At 44.5% G+C, this 24,151-nt stretch overlaps 1 protein-coding gene across 2 annotated transcripts; it reads left to right on the forward strand.

Annotated features, from left to right (window-relative positions):
* Positions 1-4,140: 4,140 nt before the first annotated feature.
* LIPM (lipase family member M) lies at positions 4,141-24,019 on the forward strand. Of its 2 annotated transcripts, XM_045439475.1 has the most exons (9): positions 4,144-4,479; positions 7,056-7,173; positions 11,846-12,044; positions 13,129-13,238; positions 15,510-15,646; positions 16,470-16,616; positions 17,890-17,961; positions 19,448-19,519; positions 23,532-24,019. In XM_045439475.1, exons 1-9 carry the CDS (start codon positions 4,333-4,335, stop codon positions 23,799-23,801), a joined length of 1,272 nt encoding a protein of 423 aa, XP_045295431.1. In that variant the 5' UTR covers positions 4,144-4,332; the 3' UTR covers positions 23,802-24,019. The 2 variants fall into 2 exon arrangements, with proteins under 2 accessions (XP_045295432.1, XP_045295431.1); XM_045439476.1 differs by lacking the exon at positions 19,448-19,519 and having other exon boundaries at positions 4,141-4,479.
* Positions 24,020-24,151: the final 132 nt, after the last annotated feature.

The raw sequence follows: 24,151 nt of genomic DNA on the forward strand, positions 1-24,151 counted from the left end.
GAGCAAAAGCTAAAAAAATAAAAAATAAATAAATACAAAAGAAAGAAGAAAGCCTACAGGACCTTATAAGACACATGAATAGAAACAGCATATTCATCACTGGAATCCAGAAAGGAGAGGAAGAGAAGGAGCAGAATGCTTATTTAAAGAAATCCTGGTGGAGGGGCGCCTGGGTGGCTCAGTCGGTTCAGCATCCAACGTCAGCTCAGGTCATGATCTCACGGTTTCTGAGTTCAAGCCCTGTGTCGGGCTCTGTGCTGACAGCTCAGAGCCTGGAGCCTGCCTGGGATTCTGTGTCTCCCTCTCTCTCTGCCCCTCCCCCACTCACACTCTGTCCCTGTCTCTCAAAAGTAAATAAACATTAAAAAAAAAATTTGTTTTTAAAGAAATCCTGGTGGAGGGGCCACTGGGTGGCTTGGTCGGTTAAGCATCCAACTCTTTATCTCAGCTCAGGTAGTGATCTTATGGTTTATGAGTTTGAGCCCCACATCAGGCTTTGTGCTGACAGTACAGAGCCTGCTTGGGATTCTGTCTCTCCTTCTCTCTGCCCCTCCCCTGTTTGCTCTCTCTCTCTGTCTCTCTCTCTCAAAATAAATAAACTTTAAAGAAATCCTGATGGAGAATTTCCCACATCTGGGGAGAGAGTTGGATGACCAGGTTCATGAAGCTCTTAGGTCACTCCAAAGTTTCAATTCAGAATGATCTTCCCCAAGATACATTATAATAAAACTGCCTAAAATCTAAGGCAATTTTTAAAGCAGTGAGAGGAAAACAATGATCTGATATAAGGGAGCTCCCACAAAGCCATCAGTGGATGTCTTGGCAGAGATCTTACAGACCAGGAGAGAGCTGGACGAGACATTCAAAGTGCTAATGAAAGATACTGCAGACCATGAATACTTTACCCACAAAGTCGTCCTTCAGAAAGGAAGGCAAGATAAATACTTTCCCGGACAAACAAAAGCTTAGGGAAATTTTTTTTAGGGCTTGTATATTTGGTTTTAGAAATTAACCCACTGTTTACCCAGCCACCACGATATTGTGCAATTGGTATTTTAAAACTCTGTAGTTTTCCTTGTGTCTCACATAAACCTAAATATATTCTATTGTCTTGTTTTGCAATCATGTTTTAAATATTTTTCCCAAACTCTAAAAAAAAATTAATGTTTATTTATTTGTTTGGAGAGAGAGACAGGCAGCGAGAGAGGGACAGACAGACCCCTAAACAGGCCCCACACTGTCAGCGCAGAGCCCGACTTGGGGCTCAGACTCACAAACCATGAGATCGTGACCTGAGCCGAAATCAAGAGTTGGTGCTTAACCAACTGTGCCACCCAGGTGCCCTGCAAACTCTAAATTTTTTAATTTAACTACAACTTATTTTAGACTTTAATAACTTTATTCTAACTTAAAATAATTTCTGTTTTCTTAAAAAGAAAAAAAGGAGCCAACCTATGCTGATGACTATAGCTGAGAGGTATTCGTTGATTTCAAAATGAGAAACATATTTTCAGGCATGTCTGACCCACCGGGAGAGTAGATAAGCCAAAAGGCCATTTGCCCAAAGGCCTGGAGTGTCCTTGACGATAACTCTTGGCGAGAGAGGAAGAGATCAGGCCTGAGTTCAAGGCCTGAGTTCGAAGTTCCGGATGTTTGATCACAGAGAGATTCTGATCAGAGCACAGACTCAGACTTCAGATAGATCCCACAGCCCAGCCTCCACCGGACTCAGGGCTTCAGCTTGTCAAACCTGAAGGAACTGTTGTAACAAGACTCAGTTCAACTGAGTGGAACTGTGGAACACAGCTCTAAGTTGAGAGCCCTTTAACCCACAACTCAAACAGAAAAGAGGATTTCTCTTCCAGTTTGAGGGTGGTTTTTTTTTTTTTCATCTTCCTTTTTTTTTTACTCTTGTGTTCCTGTGTGTTTTCTGTTTTTTTGGGTTTTCTCCTGTTTTGTATAACTGTTTCCATTTTTACAGTTTTTACACACACGACACCTTCAGGGAAGGCTACGTGTTGATTCCTTATTCACTTTTTACTGAATAAGACCCATTGCTTTTATGTAATTTTGATATTTAATTGATTTGCACGTAGCGTACGTTGGGAGAGACCCATTTTCTTGGTTTCAAGATGGCAAAGTACTGCAGATGCTCTGTCTTTATGCACTGACACAATAAAAACCCATTTAAAGGATGAAAGGAGGATAGAAACCCTTGAAGATAGATCTCTTGGGATAAATAGTTCCAAGTTGGAGGTCACCCAAGAATTTGGTAGCCAAATTGAACTGTATTTTCTCTGCCTTGTTCACACCCACGGAGGACACAGTGAACAAAGGCTGAAAACAAAACTACCCAAAACATAGGATTCATTCTGAACAGACATCAATTCTTTTATTAATAAATCTGTGTGATATTCACAAGTTAATTAATCCAGTGTGGGAGTTGATCTTACCCGAATATATTGGAGCAAATGGGAGTAGATTTCCCAACTTATAATGAAATCACAGAACAATTTTGAATCTCAAATCCAGGAGAGAATGTTTTAAAGAGACCAGTTACCAATTCCCAGCGACTGATGTCATTTCTTCGGATGGTGGTGAGGCTTTGTCCCTGAATGGGCAAGAGGACACTGAAATATGGCACTTTTTTTTTTTTCCCCATGCATCAGGAACACTCACCAATAAATTAAAACGCCTGAATGTCAGTTCTGGTGTTTCCACAACCCACCTAGGTAACGTTGGCCAATCATCTAATGCCTTCGCATTTCTAAAAACAAAAGATCTGTCTTTTTTTCTAGCTACGTGACATCGAGAAGTCCCAAGAGGGCAGCGATGGGAGAGCCAGAGTCTGGCTCTGCAGAACTGGAGAGTGAGTGCAGAGGGTACTGGAGACACGGGGATCCTCAGAGCTAGACGGCTGTCCCTGCTGTCCTGAACTAGGTCAAAGGGCCCCTCCTTAGCGAGCATCTGATCGGCCTGGTGGGAATGTCGAGGTGGGTCTGGAGAAGAGCCTCCGGCTTCCCCCACAGCACCTGTGCGGCCGGCCCAGCTTGGGTGAGGCCCAGACTGTGGGTGGTACCTTCTCACAGACCCATCAGTCCTGTTCTGGCCTGGGCTCCTTGGCCAGCCGCATTCCAGAAGGCTGTAAGTTAGCCTGCTTCTCTGCTCCGCTCTAAGGAGCTAATGGAGGGGTAAAGAAATATATGACGTGAAATAAGGTGTCTTTTCTGACATGTGAACACATTCTTTCTCAAAACGACAGCACGTCTATCCTCCCGGCCCGATCAAATAATAGTAAGGCAAGGAGGGGTTCCCGTGACCACACAGTACAACGAACTGGGACATTTAGCTCGTGCAAATAACTAGGCTGCAACTCATTCTAGTTATTGCAGACAATTTAATTACCAGGTATCCATCTGATGAATCTCTCGGCAATTAGCCAGTGGTTACGACCCCACATGAAACTTTTTTCACGTGTCTATTTAAAGGAGCCACATTAAAAAAGGGTCTAAACGTGGAAGATGCATTTTCTTCCAACCAATGATCTCGCTCATCACTAAAAAAGAGGGAATGTCCTGTAATTTTCTGACATGTTAAATAGAACTCCTTATAACCTACATTGATCTTCAATAAAAGGACTGATCATTGAAACCCTAGAAGGTGGCTATCGAAACTTGTAATGCGTTCTGCAGACTGGATTCCACCCTTGGAAGAGAGATTGAAAACTAGGGGAGAAAAGGTGGGGGGGGGGCAGCTGGGTGGCTCAGTCACTTAAGCGTCCAACTTTGGCTGGGGTCATGATCTCGCGGTTCGTGGGTTCGAGCCCCATGTCAGGCTCTGTGCTGACAGCTCAGAGCCTGGAGCCTGCTTCGGATTCTGTCTCTGTCTCTCTCTGCCCCTGCCCCCACCCCTCTCTCTCTCAAAAATAAATAAACATTAAAAAAAAACCCTAAGAATAAAAGAAAAATGATCTTCCCTATGGTTGTTATTTCCTGATGATGAAGAACAGGGGTTTTATGGGCTGTATCACGTGCACATAATTCCAGGTTGCATCAAAGAAAGTTCCCCACACCTCGAAGGTGAGGATTGGTGAGTTTGAGCCGTGTGAGCGGTAGGAGGAGCCTGGTGGCATTGGGACATCCTGGGCCACGTTGCCAGTCTACTTGGTGCTCTTTCCTTCCTATCAACCAAGCTTGTTGAATTTGTCTCAGAATCTGGGGGAAGCGTCCTAGATGGGACATTCAGGAAACAGTGTTAAAACCTCCAGATCCTTCTGACATTAGAACCGGTTGTTCCATCGCCGGGAAAAAACACACATGCAGATGTTGGATCATGTCAAAACTCTTGTCAAGAGTGTGGATTGTCTCACACAGGACGGAGATGTGGCTTCTGATTGTGGTGGCTTATTTGTTCCAAAGAAATGTGAATTCGGGAGGTATGCCGACTAAAGCAGCGGACCCAGAAGCATTCATGAATATTGTAAGTTGGGATTTTCCACGCTTGGGGGAAATGACGTGGCTCCCACGTTAACTTTTGCACTGCGTATTATCTGCATTATATATTATATTTATGTGTGGTCGTGACTTTTGCTGGCAAAGTGTAGTCATGGATCAGCACACGGTACTGGGAAGAAAGCCAGTGAGTGAGTAAGCCTGCATTCTCCTTGAACAAATTCAGTGAATTTGGGCGAGTGGTTTAATCCTTTTGCTTCGAGCACAACTTAACTCTTTCCTGGATTCTTAGGCTCATCCTAGGAGCAGAGAAACCACTGTGGTATCTTGAGCCACACCCAGACCCTTGATTGTTGCCATCTCGTGTGGATCAGAAGGGTCTCGCTTCTCACTCCTTACTGTCAGGACACCTGCTCCTAGTCACATCCTGTGCCCGTTCTGGTCTATTCTCCTTACCCTCTTTTGGATTGGTCACTCGGTTGGCTGGCAATAAGAGGGCCCGGAGGAAATCTAGAGAGGGGTAGAACTCATGAACGGCGTGACGACTTTTTAAGCATCCCAGAGAAGTTTTCAGCTCACTTTCGAGCTCTTAGTTGAGCTCAGCAGCACCCCTCATCAAGCTGTGCGTATCCCGTCACAGATACTGTCATGAAAACGGCAGAGGGGCCGTGTCCTCCTCACTGCCCCCCTGCAGTAGGTAGGATCATCCCCGTATTTCAAATCAAGAAACAGAATAAAGAGGCTATGAGGAGCATCCGTTGGGCCACACCACTGGCAGGTAGCATAGCTTCAACTTCAGTCCAGACCTGCCCAAACACAAGCTTCATCACTCTAACCACTGCACAGTAAACCATCCCAGGTGAGGAGAGGCTCCCTCCTCCCTCTTGGCCCGGCGAAGGTCCCACACACATTCCTCTGAGTAATTAGAGGGAATCTCTAGCCAAAGACAGAGCCGGTCTCCCTGGCCTCACCCACTGGGTGTGCCCAGCACCGGGCACCCTTGGGACCTTAGGAGCCCTAATACTAAAATCCATTGAACCCGACTCTGCCATTGAGAGTTCATGCATGGAGAGGCAAAGTAAAGTAGGAAATTCATATAATTACTGGTTTCGATTCAAAGAAATGAAATGTAAGCGGTTCGGAGTCTGAACGGATTTGATTCCATATGCTGATTTACACGGATATAATCTCTCCTATGTTTTTTGGTAGACAGCTGGCTTCATGCGTGTGGTTTTCTAGCTGGTGTTAAATGAGCACCTATGAGGCCCTTGATATGTGCTAATCACTAGGTTACAGAGATCTAAGGATACCAAAAGACCCTAGTTCATGGAGCTATACCGTCCAGCAGGGAAAATAGACACTCAATTGCTAATGACAAAAGCAGTGAAATCAAAGAAGAAAACATAATGGGGCGCCTGGGTGGCGCAGTCGGTTAAGCGTCCGACTTCGGCCGGGTCACGATCTCGCAGTCCGGGAGTTCGAGCCCTGCGTCAGGCTCTGGGCTGATGGCTCAGAGCCTGGAGCCTGTTTCCGATTCTGTGTCTCCCTCTCTCTCTGCCCCTACCCCGTTCATGCTCTGTCTCTCTCTGTCCCAAAAATAAATAAACATTGAAAAAAAAATTAAAAAAAAAAAAAAAAAGAAAAGAAATCAGGAACTCCTGAAAGTATACACAAAAACGTGTTTGTGTGTCCATGTGTGTATTCCTTTTTATGGTTCTCCTCGAATTCACCGAGGGATCCTTGACCTAAAAATGTTAAGAACTGCTGCTCTTGAGTCTGTGGTTTGTATTGTATTGTATTGTATTGTATTGTATTGTATTTATTGTGTTTATTGTATTTATTGTATTGTATTTTAAAAAGCATGAGCAGGGGAGGGGCAGAGAGAGAGGGAGAGAGAATCTTAAGCAGTCTCGCACCCAGAGCAGAGCCCGACCCAGGTCTCAATCCTGTGACCCTGGGGTCATGACCTGAGCTGAAACCAAGAGTTAGATGCTCAACTGGATGAGCCACCTAGGTGTCCTGAGTCTGTGGTTTTTAGATCTGAAAAGAACCTTAGGAAATTCCATGGTCTAAGGGTTCTCATAAGCTCTCCTGGGACAGATGCCCGCATTGACTGCATTAGAATTACCTGATCCCTAACCTGAAGTGGGCCCAGATAGCTGTACATTAAAGTGCCCCAGATAATTCTGATGTCCACTCAGGCTTTGGAATCAGTATTCTGGTCTAGTGGTTCTTAAACATTAGGGTGAATCAGAATTTCCGAAAGAGCTCGTTAAACCACAAATCCCTCCCAGTTCCCAATTCAATAGTTGTGGAAGGAAACGGATCACTTGTAACTCTAACAAGCGCCCAAGTGATACTGATGCTTTGGGTCCAGGGCCCACACTTTGAGAACCATTGTTCTGGTCCGTTCTCCTCATTAAAGGCAAAGAAAGCTGGCGTTAGTGTTGGTGGCTAGTTTTTCTAAGGTAACATGCTTAACTAGGGAACAGGAGGGACGTCTTGTCCACATCGTCCAGGTCAAGGAATCTACTTACTAGTTTTGAACTATTGAGAGTATAGCCATACAGAACTGAACTCAAAAGACACGTGCTTTTTCCTTAGAGTGAAATCATCCAACATCAAGGCTATCCCTGGGAAGAGTATGAAGTCGTGACAGAAGATGGGTATATCCTTTCTGTTAACAGAATTCCTCAAGGCCTAACGAAACTTAAGAAGACAGGTATGGTTCACCCCATGCCCCTCCAATATGGCAGCCTTCCCTACAGTAATGACTTCCTTGTGATTTGGGTGTGTAGAGGGGAGTCTGTGTTCTTGTTACAGACTGGAGCCCATTGTTCGGGTCAAAAGATAGCTTCACTACCCCCCATAATCTCCATCACAACCACCCCATTAATCCAAATATCTCCAAGTATCTCAAAGAAACATAGTGGTTGCTTAAAAAACAAAAACAAAAACAAAAAAAAACCTTCCAGGAAGGTCCATTTCTTGACCCCTTCTAGCATATAACCCATCCCCAAACTCCTTTTATATAGACGTTCTAGAATATTCACTGACAGTCTCTTGACCAGACCACACCAGGCCCTGCTCATGAAGAATGCAAATTTCAATATGGCATCTCACGCCCACCCCTGCACACTCTATTCCCCATCCGAACAGCACTTTAAGTATTTGAGATATTGCCCAACTTCTCACCAAAATTTTTTAAAACTCAGGCAACACGTATACATTTAAAATTTGTTAGACCTTTCTACAATTCATATAATCCCATTCTTTGTATATGGGATTTTCAGCTCGTGCTGGTTTTTAAAAAATTCGCGTTCCTTACCAATGAAAGTGTGCCCACCCTCTGTCTCCATTTGGCTCTGTTCCTTTGAATACTCTAGCTCTACGTGTATAACAGCAACTACATTATTTGTGATGAGTACAGATAATATAATTTCATATTGTGTTCTTTCTAAACGCCAGGTACAAGGCTACGTGTTTTATTTGCATTCGTCTCATTTAACTTTCACAATACTCCTAAGAAACTGCCACTCACAGAGGTTAAGTAACTTGTCCAGAAAGCCTGTGCTAGCACTTGCTAGAATGTTGCAAAACCCACACTCAAATCAAGATCTGTCTGCCGCTCTAGCCCATGTTCTTAACTAGAACCAGGGAAGGCTGGGTGAATGCTATTGTCTTTGGTGTGAACAGGCTTTAGGGTTCTGTTTTATTGCAATCTACACTCGTGCAGCTTTTTGAAAACCAACTTGTTTTATGCCAGCTGCACAACCCTGCCTGATATATCTTCAGCATGCCCCAACCTCGGTGCCTTTGAACTTAACCGTGCTCCCTCTGGACCGCTAATTCATCAGATAGCTACACAGTCTGCCCGGGCCTTCATTTAGGTCCTCTCAATCACCTTCTTTCCCTAACCACCCTTTTCAAAGTAACAGCCCTTTGCCACCTAGCAGGCTCTCGCCACTTTATCATGCTTCCTTTCCCTATAGCACCTGTCACCTGGTGGGATAGATATTTACTTATTCACGATCTGTCTCCCCCAACCAGAATGTAAACTCATCGGGAACTGGGACTTTATTCTGTTGAAGGCTACACAGCCAGTGCCTAAAAGAGTGCCACACACGTTCTAGATGCCAATAAACATACGTGGACTGAGTGAATGGATTTTAATGAATTTTATACAAATAAACAAGCAGTTTATTTGCAGGGAGTTGCAGAAAGAACTTCTCACCAAGCCCCGCTAATCCTAGGACGTAAACCAGGCACAGCTCTTCTGAGCGATCGAGTGACTGTGGCAGTTCCTAAGCTCACGAATCACCTGCAGCCCCCATTCATGAATGGAATTTGTTTCCTCACATCCTGTTTACTTAGACTGTTCACTTGTCACACGCGAGTTTGGAGTTCAGTGCATCCACCTGCCTTTTGGGTCCAGTTGACGCAGAATACTCCCCTCTCGTGGCCAGTGTTGTTTCTGCAGCTTCTATTGGCCTCTTCGAGGAGAAAATCCCCTAGGAGGCTAGGTGGTATCCTGATCGCCTTCACTAAAAATGTTCTTTTCTCTCATCACAGCACATTTCTCAAAAGGCAGGAAATTAAATGATGTTGTTATTACCTACTGCATATCCCATATTACAATTATGTCAGTTATACCAAAGTCCTTTATGTTTGCTTTTATCCCTGGTCAGTAATCTAATCCAGGGTCGTATGCCACAGTTAGTTGTCATGTTTTGTGGGGTTTTTTTTGGGGGAGGAGGGGGGTTTCTCCTTTATAAACTGAACCAATTTCTCAGGTTTTGTCTCTTTGCCTTTGACATTTTTTAAAAGCGTTTTGGACAGTTATTACAGAACGCTCTCCAATTTGTTTTGTCTGGTGTTTCTTCATGATGGGATGCAGGTTATACATTTTGGGGGGAATGCCACAGAAGCAGAGGTGTGCCCTCAATGTGCCATATTTTGGAGCACATGATAACGGCTCGTCCCGATACTGGTGATATTCGCTTTATTAAAAAATATTCTTCTTTTCTCCCCAGCTTTATGGATGCATAATTACACAATTGTATATATTTAAAGTGCACAGTGTGATGGTTTGCTCTGATACGTTATGCACTGATCGCCACAAGCAGGTTAATTAGCAAGCACATCCATCACCTCCAAGAGTTACCATTTTATTTTACTTATGTTTTTTTTTGTAGTGAGAATGCTTAAGATCTATTCTGTTAGCAAATGCAATATTATTAGCTTGATATTACCTATTATTGATAATATTAGTGATATTACCTATTACCTATTGATAATATTATTGACATTACCTATTATTACCTTCCTATTAATATTACTATTAATATTATAGCCACCCTGCTATACATTAGCTACCCAGGAATTGTTCATTTTATAGATGAAGGCTTGTACCCTTTAACCAATATTAGCCCATTTCCCCCACCCCTCAGTCCCTGGTAACCACTGTTGTATTCTTTGTTTCCAGGAGTTCAACTCTTTTTTTTTTTTTAGATGCCACATATATGTGAGATTATACAGTATGTCTTTCCCTGCCTGACTTATTTTGCTTAGCATAATGTCCCCCAGTTTCATCCATGTTTGTCACAAATGGCTAAATTATACACACACACACACACACACACACACACACAGACACCACACCTTTATGCATTCCTCAGTCAACAGATACTTAGGTTGTTTCCAATCTTTTAATGCTGCAATGGACATGAAAATGTAGATATCTCTTTGAGATTGCACTGGTTTTATTTCCTTTGAACATATGCCCAGAAGTGTAGTTGCTGGTTTATCTGGTAGTTCTATTTCTAATCTGTTGAGGAACCTCCATATTGTTTTCCTTAATGGCGGTAGCAATTTATGTTACCACCCAAGTGTACAAGGGTTCCCTTTTCTCCAATATTCTCAACATCCTGGTTGCTCCTTCTTTTCTATAACAGCCATTCGAACAGTTGTGAGGTGATAGCTCATTGTGGTTTTGATTTGCCTTTCCCTGACGACGAGTGATGTTGAGCACCTTTTCATGTGCTTGTTGAACATTCGTATGTTGCCTTTGGCAAAATGCCCTTTCAGATCATTTGCCCATTTTTCAATCAGATTGGCTTTTTTTTTGCTATTGAGTAGTACGAGTTCTTTTTATTCGGGAATATTAACTGCTTATCAGATACATGGTTTGCAAATATTAGCTCCCATTCTGTGAGTTATCTTTTCACTATGAGGGCGTTTCCTCTGCTCTGCAGGGGATTTTTAGTTTGACTCAGTCGCACGTGTTCATTTTTGGTTTTGTTGCTTGTGATTTTGGTGTCTTATCCAAAAACATCAGCGCCAAGACTAATGTCAAGGAGATTTTCCCCTATGTTTAGTTCTAGGCATTTTATGGTTTCAGGCTTCACATTTAAGTCTTAATACATTTTGAGTTAATGTTTGTGAATGGCATAAATGGCTGGTCCTGTTCCCTTTAGCGATATTAGCTTTCTGACAATTTTGTTAAGGTAGAGTCTGTCAGGTTTTCTACTCTAAATCCAACATTTTCCCCTTTGTAACTAACAAATAATTTTTGAGGAGATACTTTCAGATCATGTAAATATACTATATCTCGCTGAACATTTACCCACTGATTTTAGCATCCCCTGATGATTTCATAAGGCCATCAATCTTTCCATATTTATTGGTATTTTACTGTAAGAGCTTTTCTTTCCCTCTCTAATTATTTGTTTATTCTTTTATTGATGGGTATCAATATAGTCTTATGCATTCTTAATGTATTCACTGGGATATAACTTATTGCTATCATTATTTATTTTGAGTCTCAAATGTTCCCATATTTGAGAAGTGGGAACCTCTTCAAGTTGGCTAATGAATCCTTTTGACACGAAGGGCCCATAATCATTAAACCATTACATATATGGTATATGCGAAACATACATCTATATATAATTTTATAATAATACATTATATATACATTTAAAAGTATATGATAGATAATTATATTTGTCATTACATAATTATCTTAATCATGATAAGTGTCCTGCCTCCAGGACACTTCCAATGTCCTCTGTGGTGCCCAGACACATCTAGTGATAGTAAAAACTACACAAAGACCACGATGGACGCTGAACTTTATTGATCTCTTCTCTATGCCCGGCATGGCCCCATCTGCCCCTTGTGCACTATTTTACTTAATCATAACAAAAATCCCGCTCTTCTGATGAGGAAATCAAGAAGCAGAGAGGTTGAGTGACCAACCAACACAATCCATCTAGCAAGCAGCTAAATCAAAATTTGAACACAGGTCCTTTGGCCTTGAAAGCCCTTACACCCTAGAGGGTAACAAGAATGGTGGAGAACATTTCACACGGCTGAAATTCTCTCCCGTGTAGGTTCCAAGCCTGTGGTGTTCCTGCAGCATGGCCTGCTTGGAGACGCCAGCAACTGGATTTCCAACCTTCCCAACAACAGCCTGGGCTTCATTCTGGCCGATGCTGGTTTTGACGTGTGGCTGGGGAACAGCCGGGGAAACACCTGGTCTCGGAAACACAAGACCCTCTCCATTGACCAAGATGAGTTCTGGGCTTTCAGGTATACGACAGTGTTGAGAGTGGAGGCGGACATGGATGTCTTTGGGAGAACTGGATAAAGAACACGGCTTCTGGCATTTGGATAATTTACCTTGGTTGGCCCATCAATATCCTACCGTGATGCCCCTCAATTGTTTTAATTTCACTAGGGGTTCTTTGGGGGGAGGAGTGGGGAAGATCGGGTTTCCCAAGTAGAAGGTGGGTCTGGCTAAAAGGATGAAAATGGTGGTTGGTGTCAGGTGGTTGAGACGGGGGGGAGAGAAGATGTAGGTCCGTTTCCTTGTAGATGCACATCCTGGGGCTAACTCCCCCCTGAGTAATGACAAGGACTGATACCCAGAAAGTGATGAGACCAGGCAACATTAAAGACATAAGGGAAACTCGGGGTGCCTGGGTGGCTCAGTCCGTTAAGTATCCAACTCTTTGTTTCAGTTCGGGTCATGATCTCACAGTTTGTGAGTTCGAGCCCCGCACTGGGTTCTGTGCTGACAGCACGGAGCCTGCTTGGGATTCTTTCTCTCCTTCTCTCTATGCTTCTCCCCACTCATGCTCTCTCGCTCTCTCTCTCTCAAAGAAAAAAAAAAGATATGAGGGAAATCATGAAGTCTTAGGGACCATCAATTTAACTAATACATATCTCACACTCTTACGAAAGGTTTTTAATGTTTTTATTTAAAGTACCTATTGACATTCAACCTGCTCTTTATCCATGTGATCAGAGAAGGGCCCCGCAGCATTTTCAATCCTTTCCATACAAATGAATCTGCATGGCCCTGTGCTGTTCTACTAACTGTGTAATAGGACACCTCCACTGGGAGGTAAGTCATGTGCTCAGTAAACATCCACGGAAGATGATTACTGCTCTGCGATCACATCTGGAGAAAACAGCAGCGTGCAAATAGCTGGTGGCCCCAGAGGCCCCCATGTGTCCCGGGTGTGAAACAAGTCCACTCTGAGGGTTGTGAGGGGCACAGTAACAGGCCCGTGGGGATGACGACTCGGGAGCTTGTTTGTAAACCCCGGGGCTGCTTTTGTCGTTTCTGATTATAATTTTTCATGTAACTTTGTCTTTTCCCCCCTTATAGTTATGATGAGATGGCTAGGTTTGACCTTCCTGCAGTCATAAACTTTATTTTGCAGAAAACCGGCCAGGAAAAGATCTATTATGTCGGCTATTCACAGGGCACTACCATGGGTAGGTTCGAAGGAAAGCAGGTTTGTATAGTCAGAAATGCGGGCATACGGTGCACGTGGCTATGCCTGGGATCTGTCATCCGACATGCGTCTCAAGACTGACCCCACCCTCTTCCCACTCCGAGGGCTGTGGGAAACCAGGGATTGAGCTGAGAGAAGCTTGTGGCGTGGTAGAAGGAGCGAGGGCTTTCGAGGCGGACAGATGTGGAATTAGATCACATCTGGCTCTGGGGCCTCGTAGCTGAATGTCCTTGAGCCAATTGTCCAGCCCCTTGGTCTTGGTTTCCTCATCTGTAAGATGGTGATAATCACTCCTTCTTAGCAGAGTTAGAGGTAGTTTGGACTCTTCAGTGGTAATGTATACAAGGTCTGGGAAGGCAGGGATTTCGTCTCAGAGCCGTTTCTGGCCCAGAGCGTACCTGCCTTTCAATACACAGCAAGCATTGTCGTCCCGCTATGGACAGCAGTGATGGGGGATTTTATCCAGGTCTTCTTCCTTTCCTTCGAAGGACGACGCCTGGAATTTTGTGCTGTTGTCCTTTTGCATTCGCTGCCCTTGCGAGAGACCGTAACGCACGGCCCCTGCGGGATCCAGGTCATCTACTGGGGAGACGGGAGTGCAGTCTGCGGCCTCCCGCCTCGTCTCAGACCGAAACCAGTAGGAAAAGTGTGTTTGGCTTAGATCAGGACAAGGGGAGAGCAGGAGGGGCCCAGCGCGGGCCGTGAGGGGAAGGCTGTCCCGGGAGGGCTGAGAGAGCTCTGCCTTCACCCCGAGCCAAACCCGAAGGTGACGGCCAGGGTATGGGGCTCTGAGAAGGCAGGTGAGCGCGCCTCCTGGAATTCGGGGCAGGCGTTCAGTGGGCTTCTTTTTATTTGGTGCTCTCCGGCCAATGAAGAGTCTGACTTCCACGTTTTCCCCTCTGGATTTTTCAACAACATTAACCGGTTGCGGTGACGCTCCCGTCTCCCCACACACTTCTCAGAAAGCAAGTTGGGGTGTTAGTGCCTGCCCTCGCTCTGATGTCCAGAGGCCCTTGAGATTTTCTCTTCTCTACACGCGAATTGTCCAGCGTGACATTAAGACCAAGGTGCTACTGATGAGGCCAAACGCTATTTCGAGAAGAAAAAGGGGGCCAAAAAAGCACAGGACTCTTCTAGGGGTCAACCGTGGAGCTGTTCCTACGGAAAACTCGTACTTGCTTTGCGGAAAGAGAAGTATCACTGGGGGAAGGTAGCGGGAGTTCTCAAACTTGACATTCGAGGGAGTTCAGAGAGGGTCACAGTGAAGCCGGACTCCAGTTTAATGGCGTTCCGGCTCCGTCCTGCGATAGGACCTACAGCTGGGAGGGCAAAAGCTACTAGTGAGTTACTCTTGAACCTGCCTTGGCCTGTGGCTGACAAACCTAATCACAGGGAGGGAGAAGTCGAGAAGGAAGTGCTCTTCGTGAATACTCACCTTCTGGGAACGGGAGGAAGTCACGTGATACTGGTTTCCGTCTGCCCTGCCCCCTACCGCTCAAGCTGCAAATACCTGAGTGCACAGAGTATTTCAAACTCAACGACCTTGCCCTGGCTTTAAAAGCCCCCTTTTCCTCCCCAAGGCTCCACAGAGATCTCCCCTACACGGTGGTAATTTGGACTGTTTCATAGATACTGAAACCGAGGCACGGACTGGCTAGCCAGGGTCCCAGACCTGGTCTCCGACAAAAATAAGAGTTGAAACCCAGTTCACGAGACAACTTAGATTACATTACAGTTTGGGCTCCAGAAAAGGTAGGAGTCAAGGAGACCAGCGTAAACCCTGCTCGCCCAACACCCATTATGTTACGGAACATGCTCTTTACCAATAAACAAGGTGATTTCTCTAACGCTCAACCTCTTTCACCATAAAGCAGAGATTTGCCTCCATACCTCCCTCGCAAGAGTCAGAATTAAATGAAGGAAGAGCTACAAAAGTCCCCTGGAGAGTGTCTAGCACACAGTTACTTCCCTCTACATATATATGTTCTCAGAGTCCGTACTATTGGACTCAATAGGTCCATTCGGTAATGTAATGAGAACCTACTCGTTGGAAAGTGTTTGCAAGATGTCTTAGGGGACACAGAGGTATTTTGGCGGCTGGTGGTTTCCCCTTTTAAGGAGCTTGTATTTCCCTGGGACGGTTAAGACACCATCGCACGGAGTTTCTGAAATAACTTGACCAGAGTGAAATCAGTATTTTACGGGTTTTAGGAGATTCAATACCCACACTGACGTATCTCTTCTTTTGTAGGCTTTATTGCTTTTTCCACCATGCCAGAACTGGCTCAGAAAATCAAAATGTATTTTGCTTTAGCACCCATAGCCACTGTCAAACATGCCAAAAGTCCTGGCACCAAATTTTTGCTGCTGCCAGATATGATGATCAAGGTATGTGAGTCCTCAGAGAACTTCCTGTCTGTGTAGAAGAGTCTCCAACCCTATTTGCCACGACACGCAGACAGCCCTGACACATAATATAAAATCGACATAATGATCTTTCGACTTTATGACGGCGCGAAGGCATTCACTAGAAACCATACTTTGAATTCTGAATGTTGATCTCTTCCTGGGCTAGTGACATTTGGTACGATCCTTTCTCGGCAGCCACAGCTCCTGGGCAGCCACAGGGTCACGAGGGTCAACGAATGATACACTTACCACCCTTCTGTCCCCACACAGCCACTGTTTGTCACTTTCGGCGCAGTACCCAATAAATTACACTTTATTGTAAAATAGGTGTTGGGGCACCTGGGTGGCTCAGTCAGTTAAGCGTCCGACCCTTGATTTCCACTCAGGTCTTGATCTCACGGTTCATGGGTTTGAGCCACACATTGGGCTCCATGTGGACAGTGTGGAGCCTGCTTGGGATTCTCTCTCTCTCTCTCTCTCTCAAAATAAATACATAAATATTTTTAAATCTCCTTTAAAATAAATAGATAAATAAAATAGACCTTGTGTTAGGTGATTTTGCCCAACCGTAGGCTACTGTAAGCATTCTGATCATGTTTAAGGTCTGCTAGGCTGAGCTATGATGTCAGTAGGTTAAGTGTATTAAGTGCATTGTTGACTTTGGATATTTTCAGCTTATGATGGGGTATTATTGGGGACATAACTCCATCGTAAGCTGAGGAAGATCTGTATGCTTTTAAATTAGACTCACTTCTTTTGAACTCTAATGTAATAACTACTACCCCATTTCATATTTTTACAGGGGCTGTTTGGCAAAAAAGAATTTCTGTACCAGACCAGATTCTTCAGACAGTTTGTTATTTACCTGTGTGGTCAGATGATTATTGATCAGATTTGTAGCAACGTCATGTTACTTCTGGGAGGATTTAACGCCAACAATATGAACATGGTAAGTGGGAGCCTAATAAATCCTGTTTCCACTAGGAGTGATCGGTCTCAGTCCCTGAAAGTGAGCTACTACAGGGCAGGCTTAGAGAAATGACATACACCAACTAATTCGGTTTTCTTCAAATCATACTAACACGCAGAAAATACTTCAACATGGGCTGAGTCAAGGTTGACGTGAGGGCATTGCTAGATATTAACTTCGTAGATTATGGATGGAACAGGTGTGAGAGCAGCTCTACTGCGGTGAGTTAACTGCCAGACATTACACACCTCTTTTTTCTCCGTAGGTCCTTCCAGTTTGTAGTTTAAGGGGACGTCTCGGAATCTCCGTTCAGCTTAGGCATAGCCACCGTTGGTGGGGTCGCTGGTGGGCTTGCTCAGAAAGCACCATCTGAGTTGGAGATTAGTGTGCAGAATGATTTGGAGTGAGACCCTTGGGATGGCACCCAGGGCAGGGAAGGAAGCAGGATTCAGTAGACTGAAAGCGTCAAGTCGCTATGGGGTCTCAGTGGGAACCTCGGTTGATGTGAATATCAGATGACCCTTCCAAGCTGTCCCAAGTCAGAGTGAAGGGGCTGGTCTTTATAATCCCGCTTCAACCCATCACTTACTACAGATGTCACCGGGGGAGATGTTGGACAGGACAGCTCTCTGCAACTGGGACCCCCCCCCTCCCCCAACTCCAAGGAAGTCCAACAGTCTGTCAGCCACGCTCCCAGCAGCCGGGGGCATACGTCTTTCACTCCTAAAGATTTTTTTCCCTTTTTTATTAATAATATGATTAATAGCTACCATTTATTATATGCCAGGCTAAGTGATTCCCTATAACAACCTTATGAGACAGGTATTATCAATACGTCCATTTATAGACTAGTATCCTGAGACTTAATGCATTAAATACCTAAAGAATTAAATAAATAAATAAATAAATAAATAATGCATTAAAGAACTCCCAAATTGAATGACAGAGGTGGGATTTGAATACAGACCCAGTTCTAGAGCGCTCATGCTTAATTATCTTAGTCAAGCTTTTATAAGAAGTCAGATGTCTAAGGAGAAGCTGTTCTCAGATGAAAAAATACAGGGGCTTGAGAATACATTTAGTGTCATTTTTAAAGTTTATGTGCATGTGTATATGTCTGTTTCGTAGATAATTGCTGCTAAACTAACGATATTCCCATGTCTTCCTCTGACCCCCTGGAGATGTGGTCTTGTCAAGGTGCACATCTCGTGAGTTTTCCCACGCCCCACAAACCACTCGTGCTTTGTTACAGAGCCGAGCAAACGTGTATGTGGCGCATACGCCCGCCGGGACGTCTGTGCAAAATATCCTACACTGGAGCCAGGTAGGAACGTCGCCTTGGCTGAGGGTCTTTGTGCGTCTTGTCTGAAGTAGTCGAAGGATGTCCTTTTGACTGCGCAAGTGTTATTTCACACGTATTCCAACAGGAAACGTGATCCTGTCAATGCTGTTGCCACTGTGGATTTAATCCAGAGCAGTGAATCTTTTCAGGAGATGGGAGGGAAGCTGGGAGGGAGATGGCTCAAGGAATCTTGGGTGGACCTTAAGAACGTGACTTCAGGGACGCCAGCGTGGTTCAGTCGGTTCAGCATCCGACTTCAGCGCAGGTCGTGAGCTGTGAGTTCGAGCCTGCTTCAGATTCTGTCTCCCTCTCTCTGCCCCTCCCCTGCTCAAGCTCTCTCTCCCTCTCTCTCTCAAAAATAAATCAACACTAAAAAAATTTTTTTTGAAGAATGTGAGTTCAGATGGTCCAAGACAGACCTTTCTCTGTCCCTGGACACGTCACAGATGAGGCTGGAGATCACGTTTCCATTCTCTTTTTCGGCTCCTCCAGCAGCACGGTCAAGTGGTGATAAAAATGTGAAGGCAGGACCTAAATACCCCAAGAAGTTTTCACAGGAGTCCTTTGTGCTGCTGACTTCACCGACAGTCACAGACGGGAGGGTCCCGATCACCAGTCACATGTACTGTCTCTGGGGGCCGCGGGTGGATCTCGGATCGCTCAGAACTGATTCTTGGACCTTGTGGATGCTGATTAGCCTTTCACACGTGGAGAAGCACCACACCTAATATTGCTTGTTAGAGACGTACTGCAGAGTCTATATAGACTGGCTGTCGGAGGAAGGACGGAGATAAAGACAGAAAGCTAGAGCGTGGTTAACCTTAGATTCTCATCTACTGCAACTACCACTTCGTGGAACACGTAAATAAATAAAACTACGACTTTGTTGAACAAAAAATCCCAGAGGGATCCTACTGCAAGCAGAAAGTTTTAAGAATATGATGAGGACCTTTAAAAGCCATAAACATGGGTCCTGTTTCTCCAAGGATTTAGAGCCTAGTCAGATTGTTCTTCTAAGGTCATTGCTGTGTGTGTGTGTGTGTGTGTGTGTGTGTGTGTACGGGGCGGGGGGCTTTAGCGGGGGCGGAGAGAGACTTTATAATCAAAAGCAAAGAAGAATTCTGACCTGGATTGTACCTCGGTCGCCTTCTCCGAGCACCACCCCACCGCGAGCGCTAGGGGGCGCTCTCCCGCCGCAGCCGGCTGGTCCTGCGGGACAGCCAACTGCACACGGGCTGCTCTGGGCATGCACTTCCTGCAGTTGTAGGACAACGTGGCAAGTGCTTTCCGGGTACGTTTTTCTCCCCGAAAGGGCCTCACTCTTGCCTTTACGCTTTCCCGGAAAGCATCCTAGCCCCGAATGGAAGAGCAGCCTCAGCCTTGGTTCTCCAGTTCCCTCCTGACTACAGACGGTGGTAGCAGATGGGTCTGGTGCGTTTGAAGGCCACGTCCATTTGTCTCCTTTTAGGCAGTGAACTCTGGGGAACTCCGGGCGTTTGACTGGGGGAGCGAGAGCAAAAATCTGGAGAAAGGCAATCAGGTAAGAAAATCAAATGCATCCTGTTTTGGCAATAAACGGGAGGGAAGTGATCGTGGCAGGGTTTCTGTTTTGTTTTGTTTGTTTTGGTTTTGTTTTTGTTTTTTGTCAAGGCGGGAATAAAATATGAGAATTTGGCCAGCAGCTAACAATTCGGGCTTGACTCCATTTGAAAAGAGAAGTTCAGGGGCACCTGGGTGGCTCGGTCAGTGAAGCATCAGACTCTTGATCTCAGCTCAAGTCTTGGTCTCAGGGCCATGAGTGAACTCAAGCCCAGCGTTGTGCACCACTGGGTGTGAAGTCTACTTCGAAAAAAAAGAAACTAGAGAAGTTCACGGCTTAGCCAAGAGGCCTCCTGCTTTCGTGATGGAGTAGCAGAACTTTCTCGATGAGGCTGCCTCCAGGAAGAAGGCACTTGGGCTTCTGAGGAGCAAGACAGGGTAGATTTAGTGAAGGGAAGAGCGGCGTCTGTGGTGGTCAGTAGAAGGATCCTTTTAGGATCAAAAAATAAAAATAAAAAACAAAACCATGAATGAAGATGGCAGGGGTCAGGCTGCTTCATGGCCCATGAAAGAGCACTCGATGCCCATGGGTCCTTCTTTTGCATGACCCTCTGTGTGGTCCTGGGCGAGCTGCTTTTGATTCCGCAGACCCCCACGTCTCCGCCTTTAAAAGTTAGTGGACTCGATAACCCTTAAGAGTCCCGCTGGTCACACTTTTAATGAATCTGTAATTTGCAAGTGAAAAATACGAAAGGTTATTGCATTACCTAAGAAAATGCACAGTCGATGCTACAGGATAAAATTAACAGCTGTGGAAAGTCCGAAGGGACTAGGATACTCTTCTGAGCATGAAATCCCCACTGAAGATTATTGGTTGGCTTCTGTGTGAATGCAAACAAATACTGACCATGCAAACATAGAGCCAGAGGGAGCCCGATAGAGGCCAGCCTCTGAGGGTCTAGATGTAAAAAGCCTAGAAATGGGACAGACTGGGAGCGCCCTGACCAGCATATTCTCCATCACAGCCATCAGCTACCTTTTATTAGGTCCTTCTTCACTGTTTCCTAAAACATGCCTTTGGAGAAAGCAGTCTAGCTTCAAGATAGTTTTATCAACATAAATGTTTTACATTCTAGAGAAAGCAGCGTGTGCAACATAGGCCCTAGAAATGGTCAGGGAAAGGAAAGGAAGACACGCGTGCCAAAAAGGTGTCGTAGAATCACAGCACCTTGGAGTTGGACCCGAATTCAGTTCAGTGTTCTCACACGTAAAAGAGAAAAATGCATTAATGGCACCATAGATTGCTCCGACCTTTTGTGTCGAAGTTAGGCTATAGAAGGTAGTTCCGATCACTCAATTCCTCTGTGTGTGTGTGTGTGTGTGAGCGCGGGGAGATCCCTCACCACCAACAAGCAGTTCTCCGGGCACCAGCTGGGGTCCTACAATTTAACTTCATTCGGGCACTACCTGGAGACAGCGTCAGATCAAGGGCTCGATTTGCTGAGCGTGCCCTCCAGCTAGATGCCAATCTCAAGCCCAGGCTGTTCCTGTGCTTCTGACCGACTAGCCATAAAGTGAAGATCTAACAACCCTCCCCTTAGGTTCTGTGAATTTGCCAGATTGGCTGGCAGAAACCAGACAGACGTTTAACTTACTAGATCACCCATTTATTACAAAAGACGGTGACCCAGGAATAGCCAGATGGAAAAGCTGTATAGGGCAAGGTTGTGGGCGAGGGGCAAAGAGCCTCCAGCTCTCTCCTAGCATGCCACTTTCCCCAAATCTCCACGTGTTCGCCAGCTAGGAAGGTCCCCAACCATGTAGGATGTTTATAGAGGCTTCTTTACATAGGCAGGATTGATTCAATTGTCGGCCACTGGCGATGGAACTCGTCTCCAGCCCCTCTCCCCTCCCTGGAGGTCTGGGGGCAGGACTGAAAGTTCCAGCCCTCACGTGCTTGTGTCCACTGGGGGGCCAGCCCCCATCTTTGGGTGAAGTCCAAAAGTCAGCTCATTAACTTCACAAAAGACACTTTGTTGGCTCTCATCACCTGGTAAACTCCAAGGGTTTTAGGAGCTCTGTGCCAGAAATGGGGATGGAAACCAAATATGTATTTCTTATTCTAAATCACAGTCTCGGGCCAGAACTGCCAATCCTTAGAAAGCCCCAGAGAGGGGGCGCCTGGGTGGCGCAGTCGGTTAAGCGTCCGACTTCAGCCAGGTCACAATCTCGCGGTCCGTGAGTTCGAGCCCCGCGTCAGGCTCTGGGCTGACGGCTCAGAGCCTGGAGCCTGTTTCGGATTCTGTGTCTCCCTCTCTCTCTGACCCTCCCCTGTTCATGCTCTGTCTCTCTCTGTCCCAAAAATAAATAACCGTTGAAAAAAAAAAAAATTTTAGAAAGCCCCAGAGAGTCAACCAGGACTGCCTGGGTTGACACCTTGGCTCCACAGTGGATTTCCTGAGAAGAAATGAGCCGCAACTTCACTGTGGAGAGTTCCAGGTGCTTGATCAACCTCAGGGCTCGGACAGCCAGTATGATCTGGAAGCACGTCTTGACAAAGGAAAAGTGTCAGGAATCCTGGATACTTTTCTTCGGGGGATAGAAGACCGGAGCCGGGCTCTAATTGTTACCTCGCTTGGTTCAGACTACCTGCGTTCCAGTGCCTTTGACTTCCCCAGGTTTTGAGCTTGGGTCTGCCTCAAGGGCTTTCTGTTATTCCAGAAAGTCTCTGTGAAAATTCCAAGGACTTCTCAGTGAGGCTCCAATCTCTTGCCTTTCTCTATAGAATCATATATATATATACATATTATTATGTGTATATTATATATATGTATATATACACATATATGTATGTATGTACATATGTATGTGTGTACATGTATGTGTGTACACATACATGTGTGTACATACATATATGTACGTACATATATGTACATGTATATGTGTGTATATACATATGTGTGTGTATATACATATATGTGTGTGTATGTGTATCTACATACATACATGTATATACATATTGTTATGTGTATATTACATATACACACACATACGTTATGTGTATATTATATATACACATACATATATACATACATACATATATTATACATATATATTATACATAATATATTATATAATATAATATGTAATATATATAAATATAAATATATACAATATAATATATACAATATATATACAATGTATATAATATATACAATATAATATAAATATATATTATATGTATATAATATAATATTATATGTATATAATATAATATGTAATATATATAAATATAAATATATATTAAAACATTATATTTAAATTTATATATATATAATTATATTGAAAATAATAATAATAATAAATAAATATATATATAAAATTTCCCTCTAGCCTTGTGGAATTTCTGAAATCATCCTTTAAAAGGACAGGAACATTATCTTCCAAAGATAATGTGTGTGTTAAGTATTTATTAATAGGAAGAAAAATAATGGAAAATTAATGCTTAAAGTGGAAGCCAACTTACATGGTTTCTCCCTTAACCTCCTAAGTTATTACAGGTGTCATCCCCATTTCCCAGATGAAGAAACTGAGGCCCAGCAAGGTTAACCAACTGTGCCTTCAAGCAGGGGCTGAACAGAAATTCTTGATGAATTTCTGCTTGGCTGCAGGTGCCCGAGCACCTTTCTTCACAACACATGGCGTTTTTTTTTTTTTTTTTCCAAAAGCTTATTTATTTATTTATTTTGAGAGAGAGAGGGAGAGCGTGCGGGAGGGGCAGAGAGAGAGGGAGAAAGAGAATCCCAAGCGGGCCCCTGAGCCATCAGCCCAGAACCCAACTCTGGACTCAGTCTCAGGAACCATGAGATCATGACCTGAGTCGAAATCAAGAGTCAGACGCTCAACCGACTGAGCCCCCCAGGCGCCCCACACGTGGCATATTTTTATCGTTTATTTGAAATATAAACTGTGAGCTTGAAAACCCAAACATTACCTACGTTCTTTTTTTCTAGCCAACTCCTGTAAGGTACAAAGTTAGAGACATGACGGTCCCCACGGCGATGTGGACGGGGGGTCAGGACTGGCTTTCAAACCCAGAGGATGTGAAGACACTGCTGGCCGAGGTGACCAATCTCATCTACCATAAGAACATTCCTGAATGGGCACATGTGGACTTCATCTGGGGCTTGGACGCTCCTCACCGTGTGTACAATGAAATCATACACCTGATGAAGCAGGAAGAAACCAGCTTTTCCCAGGGAGTGTGTGGCATCCGATTGTGAAACCGTGGACACTGACAAGTCTCAGAAAAGCCTCGGGGAAGGGGGAACCCTTAAATGGAGGATTTTAAGGATTTCCAGAATTGAAAACCCACCATATGAGTAGGGGGGTGGAGAAGGGAGGACAGAGATATGGTACATACTCCTTGAGATTTCCTGTATTTGACACTAAAACTGACATTTAAATTTTTATCAGCTAATTAAAATATTGATTGGGTGAACATAGGTTTCATGTGTCATATTCTACCATCCTGAAGGGTAGATTTTACCTGACCGCTAGAGGTTATCTAGGATTCTCTACGTCATTCAGAGAGAGCCCCTTAAAACGTTAATTTTCGTTTATAAGCCATCTA

This window comes from Leopardus geoffroyi, chromosome D2 (assembly GCF_018350155.1).
Source record: "Leopardus geoffroyi isolate Oge1 chromosome D2, O.geoffroyi_Oge1_pat1.0, whole genome shotgun sequence".
Classification (NCBI taxonomy): Eukaryota; Metazoa; Chordata; class Mammalia; order Carnivora; family Felidae; genus Leopardus; species Leopardus geoffroyi.